General features: G+C 36.1%; 1 protein-coding gene across 2 annotated transcripts in view; it reads right to left on the reverse strand.

Moving 5' to 3' along the window:
* eif2b3 (eukaryotic translation initiation factor 2B, subunit 3 gamma) overlaps positions 1 to 27,318 on the reverse strand; it is a 40,655-nt gene that overhangs the window by 7,451 nt on the left and 5,886 nt on the right. For both annotated transcript variants that reach the window (XM_058751580.1, XM_058751571.1), the window contains 7 exons: positions 15,179 to 15,338; positions 14,781 to 14,892; positions 4,740 to 4,829; positions 1,326 to 1,459; positions 1,015 to 1,205; positions 835 to 897; positions 569 to 717 (listed from right to left, as the gene is read on the reverse strand). In XM_058751580.1, coding sequence (XP_058607563.1) covers positions 569 to 717; positions 835 to 897; positions 1,015 to 1,205; positions 1,326 to 1,459; positions 4,740 to 4,829; positions 14,781 to 14,892; positions 15,179 to 15,338 — 899 coding nt within the window. The remainder of the gene's footprint in view (positions 1 to 568; positions 718 to 834; positions 898 to 1,014; positions 1,206 to 1,325; positions 1,460 to 4,739; positions 4,830 to 14,780; positions 14,893 to 15,178; positions 15,339 to 27,318) is intronic.

Genomic DNA, 27,318 nt, shown 5'->3' on the forward strand with positions numbered 1-27,318 from the left:
TATAATCATATAAATCATGTCATTTCATTTTAATTTGTAAATCAAGGTTCCAATGCCTTCTGACCAACAAAATTCCATGATTTTCCTGTTGTTTTTTTTTGTTCCTAAATCATAGCAATTGCACTGACAAATGATTAAGCATATGAATATAATATTATATAGAATATTTTAATCAATATTGTCATTTTCATGACTTCTCTAGCACTGAAAATCACCATTTTAAAATTGGCCATGACCACTGGAAAGCTGCTAAAATAACTGGTTAAAAGAAAAACAATTGACAGTCTATGCTGAAAAGTGTTCCCAAAAGTCTGCAATGAATTTGGCTTTATTTGATCTATTGCAGCAACATGATTTAGTTATTTATTTAAACTATTCAGTTAAATACTGCTGTTTATTAGTATGTTTTTAAATATTATTACATTTAACCACTCAAAGAATGCAAATGACGTTATTTTGGTCAAACATCCTGTCTGGGTTTAATTAACAAATAAATTACCCATAAAAAGACTCTTTCTGAATCATATTCTCATAAACATTCAGAACGCACATGAGTAAGATCACTTACCCTTCTTCAATAGTGACTCCATTCATGATGATGGAGTTGGTGATCTTCACCTTCTCCTTGATTGTAGATGATGTGCCAACATTTGAACGCTTGATGGATGTCTTGTCTGATATCTGGCAAAATGGCCCAATAATGCTGTCACTTCCAACCTAAATAAAAGAGATGGCATTACTTAATTTGAGAAGTAATGTATTTCAATATACATTTACAATACGCGTTTTTTTAATCACAGACAGCATCATATTTGTGACATCTATGGGACTCACCAAAAAGCGTTCTGAGACCACAGCAGTCGGATGGATTGGAGGGTCCTCAAACAGCTTTGGAACCTAAGGGATAAAGGAAATATCCCACAATTCAGTGCAGCCATTGCAGTGTCTCAAACAACTGTTTTAACTGCGGACAGTACATTATTATGAAAAATGTGCCATTGAAACAGTTCTCACCACACGATTGGCCTCTATATAAGCGGCGAGCGTGTTCACACGATAACACATGCCCTCCTCCATGATGTGAACATAGCAGCGTAGCTTTCCACCATGGTAGGCCTCACTCATGTCTCCACGATGATCGTTCCAACATGACCTCTCCCGGGCAAGCTGGAGCAGCGCCTCATCTTTACTAGTGCTGAGGAGCTCTGTGAAGGCATGTATGCGGTTTTTGAAAGGTCACCATTTATTATGTACACCAAACATTCTCTTAAAAGGATGACAAATATGAACTGTGGAAATGCGAGTCATTACAAGAGGAAGCTTACCCAAATTGTGGTGAGCATCCTGTTGTTTTTGATTCTTCTCTGTATCCTCTGTTGCATTTTTGGAGTTCAAAGACTTGGAGAATTGCTTACGCACCAAAAATGGCACTAATTCCCCCCTGATTGAGGTGACAGACCTGTAAATAAAAGCATATGGCCACAACACAGGTTTTAAAGCAGGGCTGTCAATCATTTAAGACAAAAATAATTTTCTCATCGGTAGTGTATATGCTATTATTCTATGAAATTGATTAATTCAAAGGCATTATTGTGGCAGAAGAGTAAAGTAATGAATAGACATTACATAAAAGGCTGTCAATCAACACTACTATTGCAAGGTTCGGTCATTTTTATGCTTTATGCTTATTTACACTACATTTGTTTGGTTAAAATCAGGCCTGGTTCTATGGAGGTGCTAGAGGGTCCGAAGCACTATCAAACGAAATCAATAGCACCCTCAGTTAAAGCTGTGATAATGTCATTTCATTGCAGATTTAGCAAATTATCCAGTGCGTTATGTTTTGCGCTTTGGAGAACGGTTTCTATTTCAACGTGTTTTTGCAGCGTTGAGCAATGTAGCCAATCACATAGAGAACTTCATTGATTATAACGTAACTGAGATCGCAATGAACTAAGATGATCGAGTGACAGCTTTTTAGTGATTATAAACGGAGCGCTCTTGGCACCATAGCAATGGACGGCACTAAAGTTTAGAGGACCCTCACTAATTTAAGGAACACCCTCAGTGATTTGAATCTCGAGCTGGGCATGGTTAAAATACATTCAAAAGTGTAATAGTGTGAAATATCAACTTAAAATGTGATTTATTCCTATGATGGCATTATTCACAATATTATTGGCAATGGTAACTGAATTTTCAGTTACCATTACTCCAGTCTTCAATGTCACATGATCTTTAAGAAATCATTCTAATATTCCTGATAAGGTGCTCAAGAAACATTTTTGTCTTATCAGTGTTGAAAATGTTTATGCTTCTTAAGATTTTTGTGAAGAAAAACCCCAAAAAACAATGACACAGTTTTTCATTATTATTTGATGAATTTAAAAGTTCAAAAGAAGTTCAAATCTTTTGTAACATCTGTACTATTACTTTTGATCAATTTAATGCACCCTCAATTAATAAAAGTATTAATTTCTTTTGGAAAAAAAACTAATATACATACATATATATATATATAAGGTCCTTGCACACCGAGTCCTGCGTTTTCAATTTTTTGTATTCGTCATCCTTTCCACGCCACGGATGCGAAAACGCAGAAATTCGAACCTGATCCAAATTCTTTTTATGACAAACGAAAGTTTCGGAGGTAGTGTGTAAACGTGATTGACACAACGTGAGGACGTATTTGTTACTCGGTGTGCAATGGCCTTTAGTCATTAAATCACGCTGACTAAGCAATTGTGTTATTCCGTTATTTCCATAATTACATACATTATATATATATATATATATATATATATATATATATATATATATATATATATATATATATATATATATATATATATATATATATATATACACACACACACACACACACATATATATAATGTATGTAATTATGGAAATAATGGTTATTTCCATAATTACACATCACAATTGCTTAGTCAGCGTTATATCAAGACATTCATAATGGAATATGTGCATGTGAGTTGAAAAAAATTTAACAATTTTAAAAATCAATGCAAGAGACAAAAGCAAAGAGAAACATTTTAACATTTCAATGTCCAATTGAATTTATGGTTTCTTATATATAGAAGATATAAAGTGTTGAATCACGGTTTGAAAAAAATCATGTATACTTGAGGAGCAATTCAAAATCTACATCACTCCTTAAACCAGTCTCTCTCTCTCTCTCTCTCTTTATTTTCTTTTAGGCAAGATTAGAATTTCCATCTGAATGCAGAGAGAGAAACAACAGTTACTATGTCCATTTTCTCCTTCAGTACTCCATGGCACTGCAGGCTCAAGGGCGACAGAGAGAGAGCGAGACGGAGGGAGGGAGGGATGGATGGGGAAAAGAATGCAAACGAGGGAGAGAAAAGGCAGCATAAAAAAGTCAAACTACTTTGATGAGGGAAAGTGGGGAGTTGGGGAGGGCTGGGGGGGCAGATTAGATGAAATGATATTTATATCAGGGGGAGAGTGAATTAAAATGTCAAAGCGGAGAGAAGCCTCACGCTTTTCTGAAGTCTGTGAGAGGGAGAGGACCTAAGAGAGGCCATGCACCACACCACTTTACAGCAGGCTGCCTGGCCTCACAATGTCAGTTACAGGAGCACAAAGGGGACTGGAGGGGCAGGGGAACGGAGGGCTATTGGAGAGGATGAATGGAGAGCTGAGGGAGGAATGGAGGGGTGGACTGTAGAGGACACAGGCCCACTCCAGGATTAGAGACACTGCAGAACGACTAGTTATGTGAAAGGGGTGCTGATAAGATGCTTGCCATGAATTGCAGAGATTAATTTTTGTCTTAAGTAAAACAAAATTAACTTTCAAATTCAAGTGATTTTAATTACACTAAAGTAAATAAAAAACAATTTATTCACATACATTCCGCTCGCTCACAATATTTTCCAAAAGAAAATGAAATCGGAAAAGATTTTAATGACCTTCTGATATTAGTTTGTAAGACACTAAAACCATATTTAACAGCAGGTTGTGTGTTTAAAATTCACAAGCGGTTCAGGCACAGATTGTGCTTTCAGGTTGTACATTTTAAAACTACTTTTACAGAAAAAAAAGTTTCTTTTTTTTATTTTTATTTACACATTTCTGATTCAATACAAACTTAAGGTCCTTGCACACTGAGTCCTGCGTTTTTCCATTTTTTCGTATTTGTCATCCTTTCCACGCTACGGATGCAAAAACGCAGAAATTCGAACCTGATCCAAATTTTTTTATGACAAGTTTCGGAGGTAGTGTGTAAACGTGATTGACACAACGTGAGGACATATTTATTTTTTAACGTGCAAAAAAAAAAATTCCTCATAACAATTGGAGAGGAAAGTTAAATTGAAAAATGAACATGATTTTGTTAGTATTTAGCTTTAATAAAAGCAGCACTCAAGCAGCATGAACTCCACAAGTTTGTGTAAAACCCGATGATCTGGATGTTATCCAGCACGATTTGAGCAAATTGATTCAATGGATGCAACATCTGACCTTGCGTTCAAAAGGAGTTCATGCGGTCACTGTCATAAATTTGCAGACCTTATTATTTCTTCTTTTTAAGTAGTCACTTTTCTTTGTTCTAAATTCTAAAACTTTCTTCTTTTTTGGCTTATCAGAATATTCCTCATAAAGTGCATGTGAATTCTTTGGCACAACATGCAACTGGCAGAAATAGACAGAAAGCTGTGAAATTCTTCCTTCATTGGGAAATCTTGACTTACTTGTTGTGTACTAAGAAATCAACCACAGATCTCTTCAGGCAGTACAGGTGGGCATCCAGCAGGCCGGTCTTGATGAGCATTCTGGGATGTCTGGAAGAGTGATATAAAAGTGTTAGAGAAAGGGAGGGCAGTGAAGAATCTTTGGAGTGCAAATAAAAAATAATGACAGTAAATATGAGGAAGGAGGAAGGAGGCTGCGGCTGCTCCAGAATAAAATGCAGTGTAAACGTGGAACGTGCTTGATGGTGAAACAAAGTAAATACATAACAGCTCTGACAAAAACACTGTAAGGCACCCTGCTACCCTGGTTTCCTCAGATGTTTTATAATTAGACTATATAGCTTGCCTTTACGTCCCATGCAGTCTTTCATTTTCCTGTCTCACTCCCACTCTAATTGGTCTCATTGAGGCACTGAGAACTATAATGACCCCCAAAATAAGAATAACAAGTGAAACACAAGTGAAGTGACATGAAAGAGAAGAAATGGAGGTTGTATCTCCATTTCATCTCAGACAAAATTTAAATAAATATAAATATATATTTCCGTTTTTTAACATACATTTACATCACGTCCATGGCAACCTCAGCCGGATTACGTTTGCTGCCACAGCTTAGTAGTAGTGAGATGTCAGGAGCACCATCGGACCCCCCAGACTGTTTTATAGCCTGCCATTGACATGAAAATACTCCCGAAGCCCCTCCACAGTGCCACGAGAGGCCCACAAAATGGCTGCCCCCGGGGCCAGAGTGATTCACATGGAGAAAGAGTCCAGTGCATCCTGACGAACTACACAAAGTGTTACTAAAGGTAAAGCAGACTAGACAGCAACGCGAGTTAAGCTGTCAGATGTATGTGAGGACTTACAGTCCCATGTTTGGAGAGAATAGTCTTTACATCAAGATTACTGGGTCAAGGTTTTGCTCAATGGCCTCAGTTCATAATGATTCAAGGTTATCAAGCGGCACAATGAGGTTAAAAAATAAAGACTTCTAGAATGCAAAATATAAATTAAACCTTGAAATAAAATTGAAGTATTTTAAGAAATGGATAAAAAAAAAAACAACTATACAAAGAAATTATAAAATTCATTAAATTAACAAATTCAATATATTCAATGTAATAATTTATAACAAATTTTTTTAAAGTTTAAATATAAATTTTTAATGAATCTATTCACAAAAAATATAATTTGTAGGTAGTATCTCAATATAATCTTAGACAAAAAAACATTAACCATTATTAATTTATAACTTATTTTTGTTTATATCACTGCAATCCTAGTTGGATTATATATTATATATAATATTATATATTATATTATACATATATATATATATAGAGAGAGAGAGAGAGAGAGAGAAATAATGTTTCAGTACTTCAAAAATGGATAAAATGTTAAAGCTATACTAAGAAATTATGAAATTCATTTATCAAATTCAATATAATATTTGTAATTAATATTTTTAATAAATTTAACTGCTAAGTTTTTTTTTTAAATAAATTTTTATCAATCTTTTCACAAAAAAAAAATCTATATTAGTATCTCAATATAATCTTAGACAAAAAAATATTAACCATAAAAACCATTATTATTTTATAAATTTTGTTATTTAACATTTGTTATATCATTGCTGTCTCTGCAATCCCAGTTGGATCGCTGCCAGAGTTTCAATGAAAGTATTATGTGTCTATAATTTTATAAATATGTCTGTCCATACATACATGCATACACACGCATACATACACACATACATACATACAGACTTCTGACTACTACCTACACAGACTTTTGAACCCCACTGTACACTCCCTCCTATAGTGATGCCGGACGACCTGTTGTAAAAACAGAACAGGAGGTCCCTCCCACCCCCGGTGACATTTACGAAGCGAGAACATAAGAGAACCATCTCGTCTCTAGAGCTTTACTGTTTCCCTCCAGCGGATAACACACCGAGAGCCTGAAACGCTGCAGTGTTTGTTCACCCAAATCTCAAAAACAGACTGGCTGTGTGTAAATCAGAGCGTGTGTGCGTGTGGATACATTAGAAATAAATTATGATGACACTAAGCTGTTCCGTTAGCCAGCAGTGGCTGGATTCCTGAAAAGCAGGAAAAGTGCGTGCAGAGATAGTGGAACGTTCAGATGTTTTCAACTACATATGGCACCAATGTGCTCGGCTCACACACGCAGACTGCAGGGAGAGATCCAGAGGAGGTGAGGAATGAACAAAGGCATGACACACTGATTTATGGGAACACCCAACATGTGACATCATGGTCTGGCACCTGCGGGCAGGAGAATGAGTGAATCAGAGAGAACGATGAGTCGAATGAAGGAGTGATGAGTAACAGATACAGATCCTTGTGGTTTCGTCGGAGGAATGAGTGTTAAAGACCAGGGAATAGAAGGAGGAAGACGACACTGCCAAACAATGAGGAACAGGTGCTGTTTAAGAAGTGCAGACACTACAAGGATCACAGTGCAAAACATAACTACGATTCAACTTTTCAGTCAAACTATTCACTTGTATTGGAAGTTATAAAAATGCTGTGAGTGGTTAAAACATGTCGCTATGTCTTCATGAGATTCAAATCCCCAGATATAGCTTTTTATTTAAAAACACAGTTCTGGAATACCGAACATAACTTAGGCCCCGTTTTTATGGGTAAAACAATGGATACACAGAGCGAATGTGGGCTGCCATGCCATCGTTTTCAAAAGTCTCCGTTTTGGTCCGTTTACACTGAAACGCAACCCCAGAATTTTCAAACTAAAACCGGCTCTGCACCGTTTTCAAAAGTCTCAGTTTTCAACCTCGAATAGTGTAAACGATAGGCGTAACCACAGCAAAAGTTAGTTAAGTTTTTTTTTTTTTTAAACTATTGCTTTTATTGAATAACTTACAGTTCTGGAATACAAATTTATAATGTAAATTTATGAACTATTTCAATATTTTTTTTTTTAAATAATAAGTAATAAAAATTAATGATAATATGTTCTAAATGTGGGGCCTTTGAGTCAAAACGTTAAGAATCTATCTATCACTCATCTATGGGATTATTTTGGAAATAAAAACGTTGACCTATAGTGCTAATGTGTGTGCCACAGTTTCAAATCCAGCTTGCAACATTGTGCAATCCAGTTTCCCCCACTTCCCATTACTTAAGGTCTCCTGTCTGTCTGTGTGATAATAAAGAGACAAAAAAAAGTCCGAATTTGCTTAAATAATTGTAATCTTGAAGCAACTGTCATGAAATGTCATTTACTGTAATGCTCCAAGTTAAAACTCTGCTGTAAAACCAAATGTCTGCAACAGTTTCCATCAATCACATTCCCTCGCTGTCTGCTTCCTCCTCAAGCTGACAAGGATGACAAAAATCTGGGAAAGGCCTCCAGGGTTGTGAGTGACTCATACTATTAGTTTTAATGGCTTACTACTATAAAGCCCAGCACAAAGAGCAGCGTTACAGCGCAGTGAGGTCATACGTTACACAGTGCGCCATCGAATGAGCCCAAGCAAATTTATCCAGGCCTCTTTGAGCCCGGATGCCCCGCAAGACGCGAGGCCTTTGTTCTGTGCTCGCTCGTCTGAATCGGCGGGGTAAATAACTAACAGACTGACAGTGGAGGAGAAAGACAGGAGCTGACTTTGGATCTGATGGGTTGGTAAATCTTAGCACAGGACATATGGCTCAGACCTTCCCCTCAAACATCCTCAGTCGATCTGGAGAGTGTAAAGTTTGAGCAGCGTGTTTAGGAGAGGGAGCTGGACTGTGCACAATGTTAAACACCGCTCCTCATTCACTTTGTTAAAGCTGCGAGTGTTTAACAATGTTAGCATGCCTTTTCTCTGAGCTGTCTGAGAAAGTTTACTGCTTCCATAGACGTCAGACTGAGATACATGCATGCTTCCTGTCCCATCTAGTCTTTCTAGATTTGTGTCTTTTAAAAAATTTAAATCTAGTGTGTTATAGTATGTAAGTGTTGGAAAATTGTGAACCAAGAGTCAATGAATATTTCATTGTGACAGATGAAAACCATTTTACAAACTGATCACTACTATTTTGTCATGTACTGTATGCAAGGGTTGGTCTTGTTTTTGGACCACCAGATCAATTGTGCATCTGATACATTATCACAAACGTTATTCATGCACTTCAGAAAGTCTGTGTATATATGTTATCACTTAATCATTCTTCACCTGTTCCAAACCTTAAGAGTTTCTTCCTTCTGTTGAACACAAAAGAGGATATTTTGAAAAATGTTGGTAACCAAAGTTGATGGTAAACATTGACTTCCATATGAAAAAATAAAAATAAATACTGGCTACTATCAACTGTTTGGTTGATATTCTTCAATTTGAATCTATTTATAGATTATATATTAAAGGGATATATATATATATTGTTTTTCAATCATTGAAATAAAGCTGAAATAAAACTGAAAAAAAAGAGAAATGTTTGCAACTAAATTAAATAAAATGTTTAAAAAAGGTTCTATGTTTTAAAGTATTAAAATTACTGAAACTGAAATAAAAATAATGAACACAAACGCAGGGAACAAATTGAATTAAATTTAACTGAACTACAATTAAAATTAGTGCTGTCAAACGATTAATCGCATACAAATTAAAAGTTTTTGTTTACATAATATATGATTGTGTACTGTGTTTATATATTATGTATATATAAATACAGACACAAAGTACATATTTTGAAAAATGTACATGTATATACATTGATATATTTATATTATTATATTTTATATTATATATAAATATATTTAATATATAAACATAAAATGTTTCTTAAATATATACACATACATGTGTTTGTATCTCTATATAATAAATATACACAGTACACAATCATATTATGTAAACAAAAACTTTTATTTGGGATGCGATTAATCGCGATTAATCGTTTGACAGCACTAATTAAAATAAACTGAAAATATAAGAAGTTAATTGATAAATGGTAATAAATACTATAATAGCATATAAATATTACTAAAATATACTAACACGATTTCAGAGACAATTTTAAGTGAAAAAAATAAAGTAAGATCAATGTGTCTTCAATCTGTAAAAATCAATTCCAGTGGCAACTAACACCTTATTTTTTAACTGTTTCTGCTACTAGACCGCACAAAGATGGAGACACCAATCTCCATAATGTGTTCCTCTCACATTTCAACAGTCTTTGACCCTAGAAACACAAAAGGACCACCGGTAAGATGTACTTCAACACTGTTAGTGCCTCTTTTGATGATGCAATGCTAGAAATGCGTCAGTCGTTGCAGAGTTGCCAACTCTGCCAGCTCGCTTTCAAGCTCTGTCTCATGCTCTCACACTATCCAACTAAATCTCGTGCCAAACACGACGGTGCAAAGTAAATCGCTAAGTCTGCTCAAAGGATTTTCCAACCAGTGCAGGACTTGTTTGGTCTAACACAGATATTATAAATTGGACTGGCCTAAAGAGGCAGGATTCTGCATCAATCAAATTTCTTCCTACACTTGCAAAGTGACTACATAGCTAGCTGTCAACAGCCGGACAGAGAACATGAGTGTTTGTGTTAGTGGAAGCATTCTATTCAGCTGGTGAATTTCGCAGAGTTACAGAGCAGGCAGGAGATCATTTTGTTGCGTATTAGGTGAATATGTGCACTGTGGCTTGAAGAATCTCTGTCAGTAACAGTGAAAAATGATTTTGTAAGATAAAAGATACATTTAAAAATGGCAGACGCCATAGAATAAAACACACTGAGAAATGAGCATGACACAATTTGTCTTGAACTTCAAAGGGACTTATTCATAGAGCCACTTAAATTGGAGCAACTTAGAGTGTAAGGTGATGACAAAGTGCTTTAACAGTTTAAAGAAATCAAGAGATGCTTTCCCTAACACATAACTTACATTACAATTAAGCGTACATTTTCATTTTGAAACAAAACTATAGCTTAAACTTCAAAACGTGTGTGCATGCTTGTCAAACAGACATGCAACATAGAAATTAGCAACAAATTAGATTAAAATATGCATTAGGTAGGCATAAAAATAAATAGTTCTGTCATAATTTACATAATAATTTACATAATTTACCCTCACATTATTTCAAAATGGTATGACTTGCTTTCTTCTGTGGAAAGAAAAAAAAAAAAAAGTATATTTTGAAGAACACTAGGCCCAAACTATTTTGGACCCCATTGACTGTCCCTGTACCGACGAGAAAAAAAAAAAAAAAAGATTTTTCGAAGTATCTTTTGTGTTTCACAGAAAAAAAGAAAATTGTACAAGTATGGAGCGGCACTAAATTTTGGGTGAACTATCCCGTTAAGCCATAATAACACAGGGAAGACAGTGTTTTTACAGATCTTATAAATAATGAGGACTGGCTTAACACATGTGGACTGCACATATAGGCTTCACTGTGCCTGTATAAACACACATCCAGACAATGCCAAGGCTCAGAGACAACTCAGACAAACAGAGCAGTATCTAAAAGTACTGTTAAACATTAGCAGACATCTCTCAAACCGCACTGAGAATTCCTGTGTCCTTCAAAAGAGCCCCCCAAAAAGAAATGGCCAGGTCATATTCCAGCCAACATCAAAAATTTTCTTCTATTCTTTTAATTTTGACATTATTATGGAAGCCTCTTTTCCACCAAAGAATAAAAAATAAATAATTTAGTAATAATAACAACACTTTTTTTCCCCCTCACAATTCTGTCTTTTCTTCAGAATTTCAAGATATAAACTCAGAATTATGTGATATAAAATAATTAGATAAAAAGTCACATTTACCTTTTTTTTTTTTTTTTTACATTATTTATATATACACAACTATGCATTTTTTTTGTAATTCCCAATGGTTATTTTCATTAGATTCTCACATTACACAGCATTTATTTTTACCACAGTAAAAAATTAAGAAAAAAAAGCTTCTAGGTTTATTTTAAAGGGGTCATTGGATGCCCATTTTCCACAAATTGATATGATTCTTTAGGGTCTAAATGAAAAGTCTATGACATACTTTGGTTAAAATTTCTCAATGGTAGTGTAAAAAACACCTTCTTTACCCTGTCAAAATCAGCTCTGTTTTCATCAAGCCATTCTAGGCCATGTTGCCTTAAATGCTAATGAGCTCTGCTGACCCCGCCCCTCTCTTTCGTGGATTGACGAGCAGACTTTAAACTTCAGCTGCGAAACTGGCTAACTAGCACGTTATTAGGAAAGGCGATTTGCAGATCCATAAAACACTTATACTCACTTCTTCTGTAGATGAAGCTGGGTTACGAATGATTCGCGAACATAGACGCATTTAGGCAGATTGGGATCGGCTCATTACCTTCAAAACAAAAGTAACGTTCTCAAAAGTAGCGGCTCAGATGTCGGGAGTACATGACGACTGCTATATTAATTATTACATCCAACAACAAAATCAATCATCCAACTCAATAGCTTAATCGAAGACATCTTGTCTTCCCCTGCACCGGAGTTGACACAATGGCGGACAGCTCTCAGCTCACTCAGGGCGGGTCTAAGGTAAGACGGCCTTGTCAATCAACTATCATGGGAGCGGTCTGTACAGAACTACGTCATTCTGACTGGAATCTCAGAACAGCCTGATTTGAGAAAGGGGATTTAAAAAAAAAAAACACTGGGTGGATTTTTATCATTATAGGATGGTTGTGTACACACTTCCTACACACATTTATGTTCAAAAAATTTTGACAGTTAATTTTGCACCCGATGAATATTTTTAAATAAAATATTTTCTTTAAGTTCTTTTATATTTTGTGGTGAGATTTGACTCAAACTGATTTTTTTTTTTATTGGTTATACTTTGAATATGTGCTTATATTGTGAATATAAGTATATATGTGAATTAGGCTGGTGCGATACATTACTAAATGTCAAATTAGGCAGTGTTTGTTCATTCTCCTGCTCCATGCTAACAGCTGCTGCAACCCTTCTATTGCTGAACAGGATTTACAGTTGCAACGACTCCCCAAATTATTTATGAGCTCCCAACACAGCCACATACAGAGCCCTATCACACAGCTCTCCTACACCCAGACCCCTGATCACCCCCCACAACCAGGAACGGCAGGACCTTTGGCCTCCAGAGCCCAAAGCACAGGCCCCACGCAAGGTGCTGACAATCTGAGGAGCCTTTCCAACATCAGGCATTAAACACAAAAATGATAGCATCAGACAAAATTAAAAGCGCTGAGAGGAAAGACGGGGACTAGTTATTAGGGCAGTTCAAACTAAAACAAGACATTTAATTTAAGTGTCAAGGCCCAGAAAAGTAAGAAAGACATCGTCAAAATAGTCCATCTGCCATCAGTGGTTCAATCTGAATGTTATGAAGCGACGAAAATACTTTTTGTACGCAAACAAAACAAAAATAACGACTTTATTCATACGTTTTCTACGTTAATTTACGCTTTGATTTGAACGAAAACAGCGTATCCGTGTGGTGAGGCTGACAGAACAGCATGCACAGTTTGCGTTCAGTGGATACTCTCCAAAATGCCTCTACGGTGACACGGAGGAGATAAATTGTTGAATAAAGTCGTTATTTTTGTTTTCTTTGCGTACAAAAAGTATTCTTGTCACTTCATAACATTCAGATTGAACCACTGATGGCAGATGGACTATTTTGACGATGTCTTTCATACTTTTCTGGGCCTTGACAGTGTTATTTACTTGGCAGTCAATGGGACAGTCATAAACCTCCCGGTTTTCATCCAAAATATCTTAAATTGTGTTCCAAACACAAACGAAGCTTTTACGGTTTTGGAACGACATGGGGGTAAGTGATTAATGACAAAATTTTCATTCTGCGGTGGAGTAACCCTTTAAAATGATTACAAAATATTACACACACACATACATATACACACACATATATATATATATATAAAAGCTGTTGCTTTTGAATTTTCTAATAATAAAAGATTCTTAAAGTTTCTTAAAGAATCTTAAAAAAATTAAAAATAAATACAAATTCACAGTTTCCACAAAAAATTTAAATAAACAGCACCACTGTTTTTAAGGAAACAGTTAAAGAAAAATGTTTCTTACATTTCAAAATATTAAAATAAATTAAAAATGAAAATTTACATTACATTTTTATATTATGTTATAGTTATATTAACATATTCAATTGTAATAATATTTGACAATATTATCATTTTTACTGAATTTTATCAAATGAATGCAGCCTTGGTGAGCATAAGAGACTTCTTTCAAATACCTTACCGCCCCCAAAGTGTACATATATATCGTCATGCAATCTAGTCAGCAGTGTATTATGCATCATTAGCAAAGTATAAGCTAATAAATTATACCGTTTAAAAAAAGATAATATATCTGCACTAAAGCATGGATAAAACTCCCACAGATGAGGAGAAAATGGCTTCTGAAATTAAGTACTCATACATTAAACACTCATCAGATAAAACGATCTAATAAAATGTATTTTCTCATAGTTCTGGGAAATAATAAACACAGATCCAAAACCTCAGACACAGAGAAAATCCAAAGAAAAGAGAAAACAAGTGAGAAAATAGTAAAAGAAAGACAGAGCAGAAACGTAAAAGTGGGTCGGGAAGGGAAGAAAGTTGAAAAACAGTTAGGATCAACAGTTAAGAAAGGCAGCCGCCTGCTAAAACAGAGTTGACAGGCAGCACTTATGACAGGCCAGTGTGGAGGCAGGTCATCGCCCCGTGAGGCAACCATTGTTCTTAGGAACACCACTCTGAAGGCAGTGGCTTTAAATTCTATTTAGACCAATAAAGTCAGATTTTCAGCATGAACGATCAGCACAAGAGCACAAAATGGACCAATGCATATCCTCTGAACATCAAGTCCAAAGTATTGCACAGCAATGACCTATCTGTTTTCATTAAAAGGCCAGATCAACATATTTGGGTTCTCAAAATAAAATAAAATTAAATAATAGAATAAAATAAAATTAAATAAACGTTATACTCCAGGTTAGACATGAAGTGACGTTGACACTTACTTGCGCATGATGGACTTCCGGAGAACAAGGCCTTCCTCCAGGTCTGCCTCATTGGCCATGAACAGAAGCCTCTTTCCCGTGACGTCCACGCCTACAAAGTCCCGCTGCTCTCCTGCCACAAGGCACAATTCCAATCTGTCATAGCCAACTCATAAAATACGACAGCGGGATATTGTACAGTCAAACTGTATTTTGGCTCAAGACAGATAGCCAGTCAACAACCTGGATGATCTGCAGGAATGCAAAATAATACAGTCTACTGGGATGCGTTTTTTGTTCATATTGGGTAAAGAGGAAATGGTCAATAAATAGTTTTTGGAAACAGTGCAACAACAGCACTCCGTTCAAAACCACACCATCTTTTTCCTGCTCAATCACGTTTGTGTGAGTGATAGTACCTGCTTTCTTCTTGCCCTTTTGGCCAGGGACAGTCTCTGTGAATTCATGCACTTTGCTCATGAGCATCGACAGGGTGGCGTTGTGTGCACGAAAGAGGTCCACAACCTCATGCAGAGCCACATCCGTTATCAAATCACAGCTCACCACCAAGATGTCTGTCTGTGGGAGAAAAAAACAAAACAAAAAAAAGACAAATCCTATTTAAACCAGCATCAAGACAGAACAATCCAGCTTTTCCACCCACAATTTGATTATAATGTCCACTGGAAGGGCGATGTGTTCCCTACACATAATTAGAATGATTGCTTTCAGGTTTTGAAAATCACCAGTTGGGTTGAAATACTTGAATTAAAAATTGTTCTTTTGTGCCAATGGGCAAGTTTTTCAAGTATTTGCTACAGACACTCAGCATCTTCCTTGTTCTTGTGAAATAAAAGAGAGTCAGAAATACTATACAGATATATTCGTTCACAACATAAAGCTCCCAACCCAAACTAGTCATTAATTGTCATAGATATAATGTCACAACCAATGACAGCTGCAATAATATTACCATCAACATTGATATAAATAGCAATTTAGTCTTCAGAAACTCAATTGCTTGTTAATTACATATGTGACCATGGCCCACAAAACCAGTCATAAGGGTACATTTTTTGAAATTGAGATTTATACATTGGAAGTTGAATAAATAAGCTTTCCATTGATGTATGGTTTCTTAGGCTAGGACAATATTTGGTCGAGATACAACTATTTGAAAATCTGTAATCGGAGGGTGCAAAAAAAAAAAAAATTCTAAATACTGGAGGAAAAAAAGTTGTCCAAATGAAGTTCTTAGCAATGCATATTACTAATCAAAAATTAAGTTTTGATATTTACGGTAGGAAATTTACAAAATATCTTCATGGAGCATGATCTTTACTTAATATCCTAATGATTTTTGGCATAAAAGAAAAATCGATCATTTTGACCCATACAATGTATTTTTGGCTATTGCTACAAATATACTCATGCTACTTAAGACTGGTTTTGTGGTCAATGGTCACATATTAAAGAAGCTAGCATTGTTCTAGGAAATGGAAGACACATGGTACTAAGCTTGGAAACCCGAAAAAGTCAAAAGTGGGTCAAAATTCAACAAGTGCCACTGTTCCTGGAGCACAACTTGTGCTGAATGGTCAAATTATTATTTCACAACTCAGACAAATTACCTCAGCTTGTTTGGGTATAATTTTCTATTTTAGCCCTATGTACAGACTACTTACTGGCATGCTGATCTCCTAAAACTGGCTGGCACATTAAATAAACCAACAACAACCAGGTTGTTGCATATTCTGAAGAAAAATAGGTTTTTGCTCATACAAAACACTGCCACAGTGCTTCAGAAGACACTTTCATGGCCTAATGTTCTCCACTTCACGTATGAAGACTCTTGACGATGGTCACAACAACAAAAGAAATGTTTATAACATGACATGAGAATGATGTGAGAAAACGAGAGACCCAATCTCTCAAAAAAGCACTGTGCTCTGCCACAGTTTGCGTGAGTGTGTGTATGAGTGAGCGCAGGCATGGAGGGGAACCCAGCGATAAATCCTGCTCTCCTTTGCCATTGTTTCTGTTTGAGTTGTCTGGTTCCCATCTGGTCTGTCCATCTCAGGCCTGTGGATAAATAAACATGGGAGCAGGAGTGGGGAACAGCCCGTTAGAGCGTGCCTGGCTCAAGGAGAGCTGCATGCCTCATTGGGGAGGCCCAGGGAGAGGCCCTGCCGTGACGCTGTGCTCCGCTCCGCTCCGATACAGTTCCGGTTCTCTTGTACTGACCCTGGGGCAGAAGGCCCAGGAGCCACCGGAGCACACATGCTCAAAAGATAACAGGGTGCACAGCGCTGTCTGTTTAGAATGAGCTAACTGTGCTACTGAGGAAGGAGAGCAATGCCTCCCCACTGACCAATGCAAACTCAGAATGACTTCAAGCTAATGCACATATGAAACCTAAAAAAAAAAATCACAGCAAAGTCAGAGCCACACACAATCCGCATTTATGTTTACATATTCTGCATTGAACTGGGGGTCTAAGCATTTATTATTACTTAAAAAAACATTCGGCAGGATGCTCAAAATCATACAAAAATTTAATTGAAAAATTACCTTTCAAAAACAGAAGAGACATCTATATTTTTAGAATAACTTATTTAAAATGTTCAAAATGCAATGAATATAATAATATAATTAAACATTACGATTTATATAAGATCAAAATCTAAAACCTGATGAGCCGCATTCAAAGCAGTTGTACAATAGCCGATCCACACACAGATCTCTGATCACACATCTACTTAAATTACTACATTGCTTGCCAACCGTAAACTGTCTAGAGTTAGACTAATGAATTACATTACTTGGAAGCAGAATTGTTTATTCTAATTATTTATATTGAGGATATCATAATACAGTTGCCAGTGTTTAATTAAAGTAATCAGACCCAAGGGGCTGTGCCTTTCAGCAATGTCTATCCCAGTGGTTCTCAAGCCAGTGTTATTTTAGTATCATTGGAAATACTATTTTAGTTTTTATTCATATATTGTATTAGTTTTGACTTTAATTTCAGTTAGTTTTAGTAATGTGCTTTCTTTTTCATTTTTTTTCCCTCAGTTATTTTAGTTTAAATTAAAATTAAATATTGCCATGAATATGTTGAGAATATTGAGATATTAAATATGGAGAAATGTTGCCATGGCCACTACCTGAAATAAAAGAAAGTTAAAGTAAGTTTAAGTCCATTTTACAGATTTTCATGATAAGGAATTAAAGGAATACAACAATACAATATCTACCTGATAAAATATAAAAAAAAAAAAAATCATTATTAATTTGATTAAATTTACTTGACTTTCGCGGGTCTAGAATAAAGCACTAAGCCCCAAGAAGCCAAGGTTTACAGTGAATTTATAACAGCCAAGGGGCGTTGTTTGTCACAATGCGGAGCGGAGGCTACCTCGTATATTTAGATTTTCCAACACCATGAAAATCATGGCTCTTCAAAACATGAAACTGTTTTTCACAAAAAGTATTTTTTTGGGGGGGGGGGCACTTTGGAAGTTTGTTGAGGCCTTGGTCCCCAGTTTGAAAGCCACTAGTCTGCCGTGACTTGTTGCTTTATTTTGTAAATTATGGCCCTATGAATTCTGCAAATACCTCTTTTCTGAGGGTGCACATTTCGTGCAAGTCTAGCAAAAGTTGAAAGCAGGAGAATAGCAAGTGTTCGGTAAGGGGAACAAACCACCTGTCCATCTTAAGCGAAGACCCATGGTGGCAAATGGGAGATTTTATTTACCCTAAAAAGCCAAAATCCTTCTTCCTGAATTAGAGAAGTTGAAAATGGAAAAGTATTTTAATTGTACACACATTTTACACAGTTTTCCCAATGATCGAATTAACAACAAAAATTCTGTAATTGGCTCGTTTTCATTTTTCAAACGAACGTTTTTCTGTGAAACACAAAAGAGATATTTTGTAGAATGTTCTTGCTCATACTATATAATGAAAGTCAGAGGACCCAAAACAACACAGAGACAATTTTCAAAATGTGATCTTTTGCATGCAAAAGAATCAGACAGACATTCAGGTTTGGAATGATTTATCTAACATTTTTTTTATTCTTGTGTGAACTATTTCTTTAAGACCAGTCACTGCTGTGGTTCAAAGTAGCCAATAGACAGGCGATGTCTGGAAATGTGTACTCCGCTCTGTGTTCCTTTTATGTACTCTGGGACTGAAGGCAAAGCAACCACATAACGGCTATCATTCAAACATCCAAACATTTACCATGACTTCACAGTCAACCAAGAATGTACACTGATGAAACGTAAAAAATGCGACCAATGCCAGCCCACCCATCGTAAACCACCCAAGTAAATCGATCTGTCGCTACAGCTCTAACCACTTAACATTTCATAGCTGGGGTTTCTATTTTTGAGGGGACCCAACAAGTGGCCAAATGCCTGAGGCCTGACAACGGCAGTGCCCTCTTGGCCACTGGGAGGGGAGGGAGTTAGGAAGGCTGGATCAGCGGCCTGCCTTAGTCGCAGAGCCTCTGAAGGTCTGGAGTGGGCGTCAGCTGTTGGATCATCTGAGCGCCGCTGACGCTGGGCCTTTCAGTAGGCCTTGGTGCTGCACTGTGCTGGAGGAGAGGCACAGGGAGGTCAGGCCACCCACAGACACTTCCAGTTCTGCTTGGCTGCCCCCTGGGCCAGCCAGGTGAGACCACCCAAGAGCAGAGCAGAGGAAGAGACGGGAAAAAGAGGGTGGAGAGAGGAGGACAGGATAAGAGGGAATAAAAAGGAAGGGAAGCAGAAATGTGGCTCACACTAGTATGTCACTACAGACACGCTTACTCACAAACAATTGGCCTGTCATGACTGCAATAGGTTGTATTGAAAAACAATATACATTTACTTTTAAAATTGAAACTGAAATTTAAAAAGAACGTCCTAAATTTCCTGAGTAAAATTCAGTGGGGGTGCCAGAAAAACTTCTTTCTAGACAATTTTGAGAAACCTTTGGTGACAATTTAAAATAAACTACTATTTTGTAATATTTGTGTGTGTGTGTGTTTTAATTTCGTATAAAAAAAAATAAATAATCATATTCAGAGAATCAAATTTTTTTGAGACAACAGACCTCTATGAAATAATACCAGATTTTTTATTAATTGAATAAAAATGCTATTCAACAAAGTACATATAAAGAAAAGATATATTGCCTTATTTCTTTAAAAATTACATGATGAAACTGAGACATAATTAGAAAGTCAGTAACAAATGAAATGTATACAGTGCATACTTTGTCATTTTTATTTGAAAGTAATAGTGTATTGTTTTTCAAAACAAATTCTGATTTAACGAATTCTGAATTCATATATATATATTAGGGGTGTCAACGTTAACGCATGCGATTAATCAAAAAATTTTAACACGTTAATATTTTTTTAACGCAAATTAATCGCTTGATAAGGTTTGAGCCCAACTTCTTCCCGTCATCGCAGCGCGGAAGGTTATCTATCATTGTGTGACGAGGGTACAGCGAACCAGTGTTGCCAGGGTAACGGCACAAGTGGGCCATTTTGAAAATACAGTCGCGGGAAAAATTACAGAGCCGTTTTGGGCTACTTTTTTAATGTACCGCGGCCGCCCAAAGTGTATATAGACAAATATAAATGAAAATAGATCCTTTTACTAATGTGTATTATACTTTGAATGTATCCCTGGCAACTTAAGAACAGAGAGGCGGTTGTAACATCACAAACAACGTGAGTTTCAGCAGAGCAGCAGAAATAAACATGACAACAGCCACTATAGATTATATAAGATAATAAACACACAATTACGATAGGATATGGTCTGTATGTGATTTTTTTTAGATTAATGTGTACATCTGAAATGCTAATTTGTGCAGCGATATAAAAGGCTATAAATAGCATATTTTAACAACAGTAAAGAACCAAATTCCACATGTGATCACCAAAGGAAGTTATTACAAACACTCGATGGTGGTTTGAAGTGAGTTCTGAGTAAAAGTGTACTATTAATCTCATAAATTGTCTTATGAAGCATGATGCTAATATTAGCTCTAATGCACCTGCAGAACAGGTCCAATTCTTCTTTATAATGCATTTTGTCATAATACTTCACATAAGGTCGCAAGAAATGTTTTGTTTTATTTATTTAGAAACACTTTTGATAATAGTTGGGTAAATGTATACTGGGATTGAAGCGATGTGGCTTGGTAAACGTTTTATTGCCAGTATAAAGGCTGATAATGGCTGAATAATGATAAAAGAATAATAAGTATTATGTCTCATACCTAACGGAAGTGTGAAAGGTTCTGTTTCCTTAAATTAGTTTGTCATGCATTTCTTTATTTAAGGTAAATCCTAGTATTTTAAATTTGCGATTAATCACAGTCCACGACTGTATGTATGTATATATATATATATATATATATATATATACACACAGTCATGGCCAAAAATATCGGCACCCTTGGTAAATATGATCACAGAAGGCTGTGAAAATTAATCTGCATTGTTAATCCTTTTGATCTTTTATTTAAAAGTTTTTTTTTAAAAAACAAAAAAATTTCCAAATCAACATAAAATGTTACGAAACTGCCTGGAAGAGGACGTGTGTCTATATCGTCCTAACGCTTGGTGAGAAGGAGAGATTGAGTGGCTAAAGACTCTCCAAGGACCACAGCTGGAGAATTGCAGAAAATAGTTGAGTCTCGAGGTCAGAAAACCTTAAAAAAAAAACATTGTCAAACAGCACCTACATCACCACATGTTGTTTGGGAGGGTTTCAAGAAGAATTCTCCTCGCTCATCCAAAAACAAACTAAAGCATATTCAGTTATCAGACACGACTGGAACTTCAAATGGGACTGGCTTCTATGGCCAGATGAAACCAAAAAATTAGCTTTTTGGCAGCAAACACTCAAGATGGGTTTGGTGAACACACACTGTAAAAAGTGATAAGTTGACTTTTCACTTAACTTATTTTTTAAAATTATTATTTACTTAATAACTTTAAGGCAACAGGTTTCCTCAATTCTTTTAAGTTAAGTCAACTTATCACTTTTTACAGTGCAGGGATAAAAAGTACCCCATGTGTACAATTAAATATACTGCTGTATTTTTGATGATGTGGGTCTATATTTCTGCTGGAGGTCCTGGACATCTTGTTTAGACACACGGCATCACTGATTCTATCAAATACCAACAGATAAAAAATCTATAAGTGACTGACTCTGTTAGAAATCTTATAATGGGCCATGTTTGGATCTTCCAACCGTACAATAATCCAAACACAAACCTCAAAAACAACACACACAAAAAATAAAAAAAAAGGTTAGAAAACACCTGACAAGAGATCAGAGACCATTCCTTCATCCAGAATCACTCCAGACCCTTTAGATTCCCTAAACACAAAACCAAGCTTCTGCTATGGCCATTCCAGTCCTCTGACCTGAGTATGCTGGCCATGCAAGAACTGGGAAGTTTTCAGCTTCCAGGAATTGTGTACAGATCCTTGCAACATGGGGCCGTGCATTATCATGCTGCAGCATGAGGTGATGGTCGTGGATGAATGGCACAACAATGGGCCTCAGGATCTCGTCACGGTATCTCTGTGCATTCAAAATGCCATCAATAAAATGCACCTGTGTTCATTGTCCATAACATACGCCTGCCCATACCATAAGCCCACTGCCACCATGGGCCACTCAATCCACAACGTTGACATCAGCAAACTGCTCACCCACACGACGCCATACACGCTGTCTGCCATCTGCCCTGTACAGTGAAAACCGGGATTCATCCGTGAAGAGAACACCTCTCCAAAGTGCCAGACGCCATCGAATGTGAGCATTTGCCCACTCAAGTCGGTTACGACGACGAACTGCAGTCAGGTCGAGACCCCAATGAGGACGACGAGCATGCAGATGAGCTTCCTTGAGACGGTTTCTGACAAGTTTGTGCAGATATTCTTTGGTTATGCAAACCGATTGTTGCAGCAGCTGTCCGGGTGGCTGGTCTCAGACGATCTTGGAGGTGAAGATGCTGGATGTGGAGGTCCTGGGCTGATGTGGTTACACGTGGTCTGCGGTTGTGAGGCCGGTTGGATGTACTGCCAAATTTTCTGAAACGCCTTTGGAGACGGCTTATGGTAGAGAAATGAACATTCAATTCACGGGCAACAGCTCTGGTGGACATTCCTGCAGTCAGCATGCCAATTGCACACTCCCTCAAAACTTGCGACATCTGTGGCATTGTGCTGTGTGATAAAACTACACATTTTAGAGTGGCCTTTTATTGTGGCCAGCCTAAGGCACACCTATGCAATAATCATGCTGTTATATATATATATATATATATATATATATATATATATATATATATATATATATATATATATATATATATATATATATATATATATATATATATATATATACATACATATACATATACAGGGCTCCAGACAAAAAAAAAGAGAAAGGAGCCATTGGCTCTTATAAGAAAAAACTTAAAATAATAATTTTTTTTTTTTTTAGGTGCCACAGAATAAACGCGTTTTATTTTTTTTTTATTTTTTTTTTACATTTTGACATTTCAATCATACAGTCGTGATTGTCTACTCTTTTATTGACTTTATCAGCATTTTAATCCATCTTGTAGATGACCTGGGAACTAAGGTTCACTTAAAGTGGGAACTAAACGTCTTTTCCAACTTGAAATATACAGTCACAAAGAATTGTTTATTACACAGAATCTGTACCAATATCATGAACCATAAGAACTTCTAAGTAATTGCAATTTAATAAATTTAAGTTGGTCCAACTTAAAATAAAAAGTGAACACAACACATTTTCAAACTGTTATTTGTCAGTGTAACTCAGAATTGGCAAGTTCACTTAATGTATTTCTTTAATTATGCATTAAGTTGGCGCTTTAGGAGCAAATATAGCGGCTTCTCCGAGATGGGTATAAACGGAGGTTGGAGCCAGCTCCAAATGGGCGGGACTTGTTAATATTCCCTACCCCAAACTCATATTTATTCAATGACATCATTGCCTTTTGAAGTTTAATCCAGCTGTATCGAGGTTCTTGTCTTTCCATCCCCAACTGTAAGACCTCTTGAAATTATAATTAAGACTTTTCTTATACCATTTAACATATTTAAAACTTTTTATGGCTGTAAATTTTATACAAGTAAATTGAAAGTTTTTAAGGACCCACAGTATTTAAGTTAGCCCGTTGGGCAGGGCAGTGATACATTTTGGTTAGCCCAACTGGAAAACGCAGTAGCCCTGCGATTTTGTGAGCCCTGGGTTTCCTCAATTTTTTAAAGAAAAGTGAACCGATCGCTTTTTACAGTGTTAGTTTGGACTCCTCCTCAATGCATCCTATAGAAATGTTGTCAAATCTCTCACACATCCAGTCGGTTTTTGCATTTTTTTTATCATGTAGACAACAGGTTAAGTAATAATATTAATATGCAAAAGCTAATAAATATAGCAAAATGTTTAGCATTATTTTTCTAGCTGACTGATGAGCTTATGGATGGCCAGTGGTTAGGTATTGTTACAAGCTTTACAAGATTTCCACAGTTTGACACAGAATGAGCGATTACATGAGACAATTTTGTATAAATTCTCTTATAAAATAGCCTACCTTTTGATATTAATTCACATTCATTTCATACTATAATAGAGAAAGATATAATGGGTTCACTTGCCGCTTGAACTGAGGCGCTAAAGCGATTGCGCCTGCCGCATTAAAGAGTATTTATTTTATGAATTTGGCAGAATGTTAAAGCTGATACTTTGTTTATTAAAAAGTAACAAAGCACAAAGCTTATTGCGATTACTGGACGGCAAGTGCGCTGCAAACAGGCTAATATGAAGTTCACGCATTTACAGAACTCAGCATATAGATCTTGATAACAAGAAGCCATATTAGTAATGATTATAAACGAGAATTGTTAACGATATTGACAATATCCACACAGCTGACAACTTTACCTGTTTAAGTTTGTTCAAGTTGTGCATCAAATAGACACTGCTTTTCTGCACTTTCACTTTGCACGTCTCCGTCATTTTGATCTCTCGCGCTACACAACTGAGCTGCGTTTAGCAGGCATTTCGGCATAGAGGAGGACTGTTTGAAACTCTTTTTTTCCATTAAAACTTTGATGCGCATAATCTCGGTTTAATACGTGGACATAAAAGATCGCAAAACAATCAGGAAAAAAAATCAAGTCATAACATAGTCGCCATTGACGACCTCAGCAAAAACTTCACTCGCAAATTAATATTTTTGGTTGCAAATGCAACCGTTTTAGTCGCAGTCTGGAGCCCTGAGATATAGATATATATATATACACATACACACACACACACACATACACACATACATACACACATATACACATATATATACACATACATACACACATATACATACATACACACATATATATATGTATGCATGTCTGTGTGTGTATATATATATATATATATAAATTTTGAAGTTGAGATTGAGATATTTCTATATAGTAGGTACGTGACATAAAAATCATCAAAAAAGCCAAAAACAAAGCAAAAAAAGAAAAGAGACTGCATTCAGATTCATTTTTCCAGAACACTTATTGCAAAAAAATGCAAAAAAGTGCATTTTTCAGGAAAAATGAGTACACAAGTTGATCGAGAACGACTTGATCCCAGTGAACTCGGAGCCTTATTACTAACAAAAGCCAGCAGAACGCTACACAACACGAAGATTATTCAGTTTCTGTACAAACACTGACTCAATGCATCAGTATGAACTCAAACACAGGTTAATGAAAGAGAGTTTTAAGAGTCAGGCACTCTATCAGATGTTTCCATTATGTCCACGTTGTTTGCTGAAGCAAGGGAGTAGACTATGTGTTTAGACCATACAATAAACGGGGATTTAGGGCCCCTATTGCCAGCACTCATCTCTCAACACATAGTGGGGCTGTTCGTGCACTGGAGGGCTCTGCAACTCAATGCTTTTAATCTCTCATTTCTCTCTAGGATTAGAAATAAATGCATCTGTGCTGTTAGCGTGCTCCAGCAAGCCCTCCTCCTCAACATTCCCTTTCCACTGCATTGATATTTCTTGTCAGTTAATCTCCTGTGATAAGCGTTCGCACATGTTCAAGACATCCCTCTGTCAGAGATTTTACACTTTCCTAAGTGTTGTGTGCAAAGGTATGATACACATGAACAAATGCACTAATGCATCTGATAGACAAAATATTTTGACCTTTCTGAAAGAAACAAATTAATATTTTCGTAGCTGCTTTAATCCAAAGTGAATTCAGTGTACACTGGGATAAAATAGTCTAAGGCCAATAGTGAGGGGAATATGAATAGTGCTGTCAAATGATTAATCGTGATTAATCGCATCCGAAATAAAAGATTTTGTTTACATAATATGCGTGTGTACTGTGTATATTTATTACATATATAAATATACACACATGCATGTATATAAGAAAAATACATTATGTTTGTATATTAAATTTTCTAAATATACTGCATGTGTGTGTATTTATGTATACATAATAAATATACACAGTACACACGCATTATGTAAACAAATTATTTTACAAATTTTATATATTATATAATTATTTATATATATTATTTTGGATGTGATTAATCGTTTGACAGCACTAATATATATATATATATATATATATATATATATATATATATATATATATATATATATATATATATATATATATATATATATAAAAATACGGGTCAGAATTTATTTTGAAAACAATACACTATTACATTACAAATTCTCAAAAGAATTTGAAATGCATTCAAAAAAATATCTCAGGATTGTCCTGGATTTCTTGGGTCAAATTCTGTAGTTGTGTCAAAAATTGTCAGTCTAAAAATCAGGCTTTGTAGACATTGGGGATAATTGTAAATAAACTAGTATTTTTTTATTTTATTTATTTAATTAAAAAGTTAAAATGACATAATTCCCCAACTGCCCAAAATCTCTTCTATTTAGCATCAATGCTTCTTTGTCCAAAATGTTTCAAAATCCCAAAAGTTTTTTTTTTTTTTTTCAGAAATGTCAGATTTTCAATGTGGTTTCACACATTTTCATTCCCCACTGTACTTATTAAACAGACATGTCTTGTTCGAGGATACGAAGCTGAAAGCTCATGGATTATCGCTAGTGGGATTTGAACCTACAACCTTTTGGTTACTAGCCCAGATCTTTAACCACTAAATTACCCCACACCCTTACCTTAAATCCAACAGTAACCCTAAAATCCCACCAGGATGTTTCCTTACCGCCCAATTCCATCTACACAACAACTCTTGCACATGTCCTGCAGGCTCATGAACGCCAGCAAGGGTTGAGGAAGGGTTCTGACATCATGTGTTTGTGGAGTTAGCCATCTCTGGCCGCTGGGCTTTCAACAGGTGAAATGAGGCACTCTGTGGAACACAGGATCTGCCCCTCACATCATTCCACTGACCCAGGCCAGCTCACATGGGAGACAGGTGAGGCTGTGTACGCCTGC

The sequence above is a fragment of the Onychostoma macrolepis genome, chromosome 02, assembly GCF_012432095.1.
Source record: "Onychostoma macrolepis isolate SWU-2019 chromosome 02, ASM1243209v1, whole genome shotgun sequence".
Classification (NCBI taxonomy): Eukaryota; Metazoa; Chordata; class Actinopteri; order Cypriniformes; family Cyprinidae; genus Onychostoma; species Onychostoma macrolepis.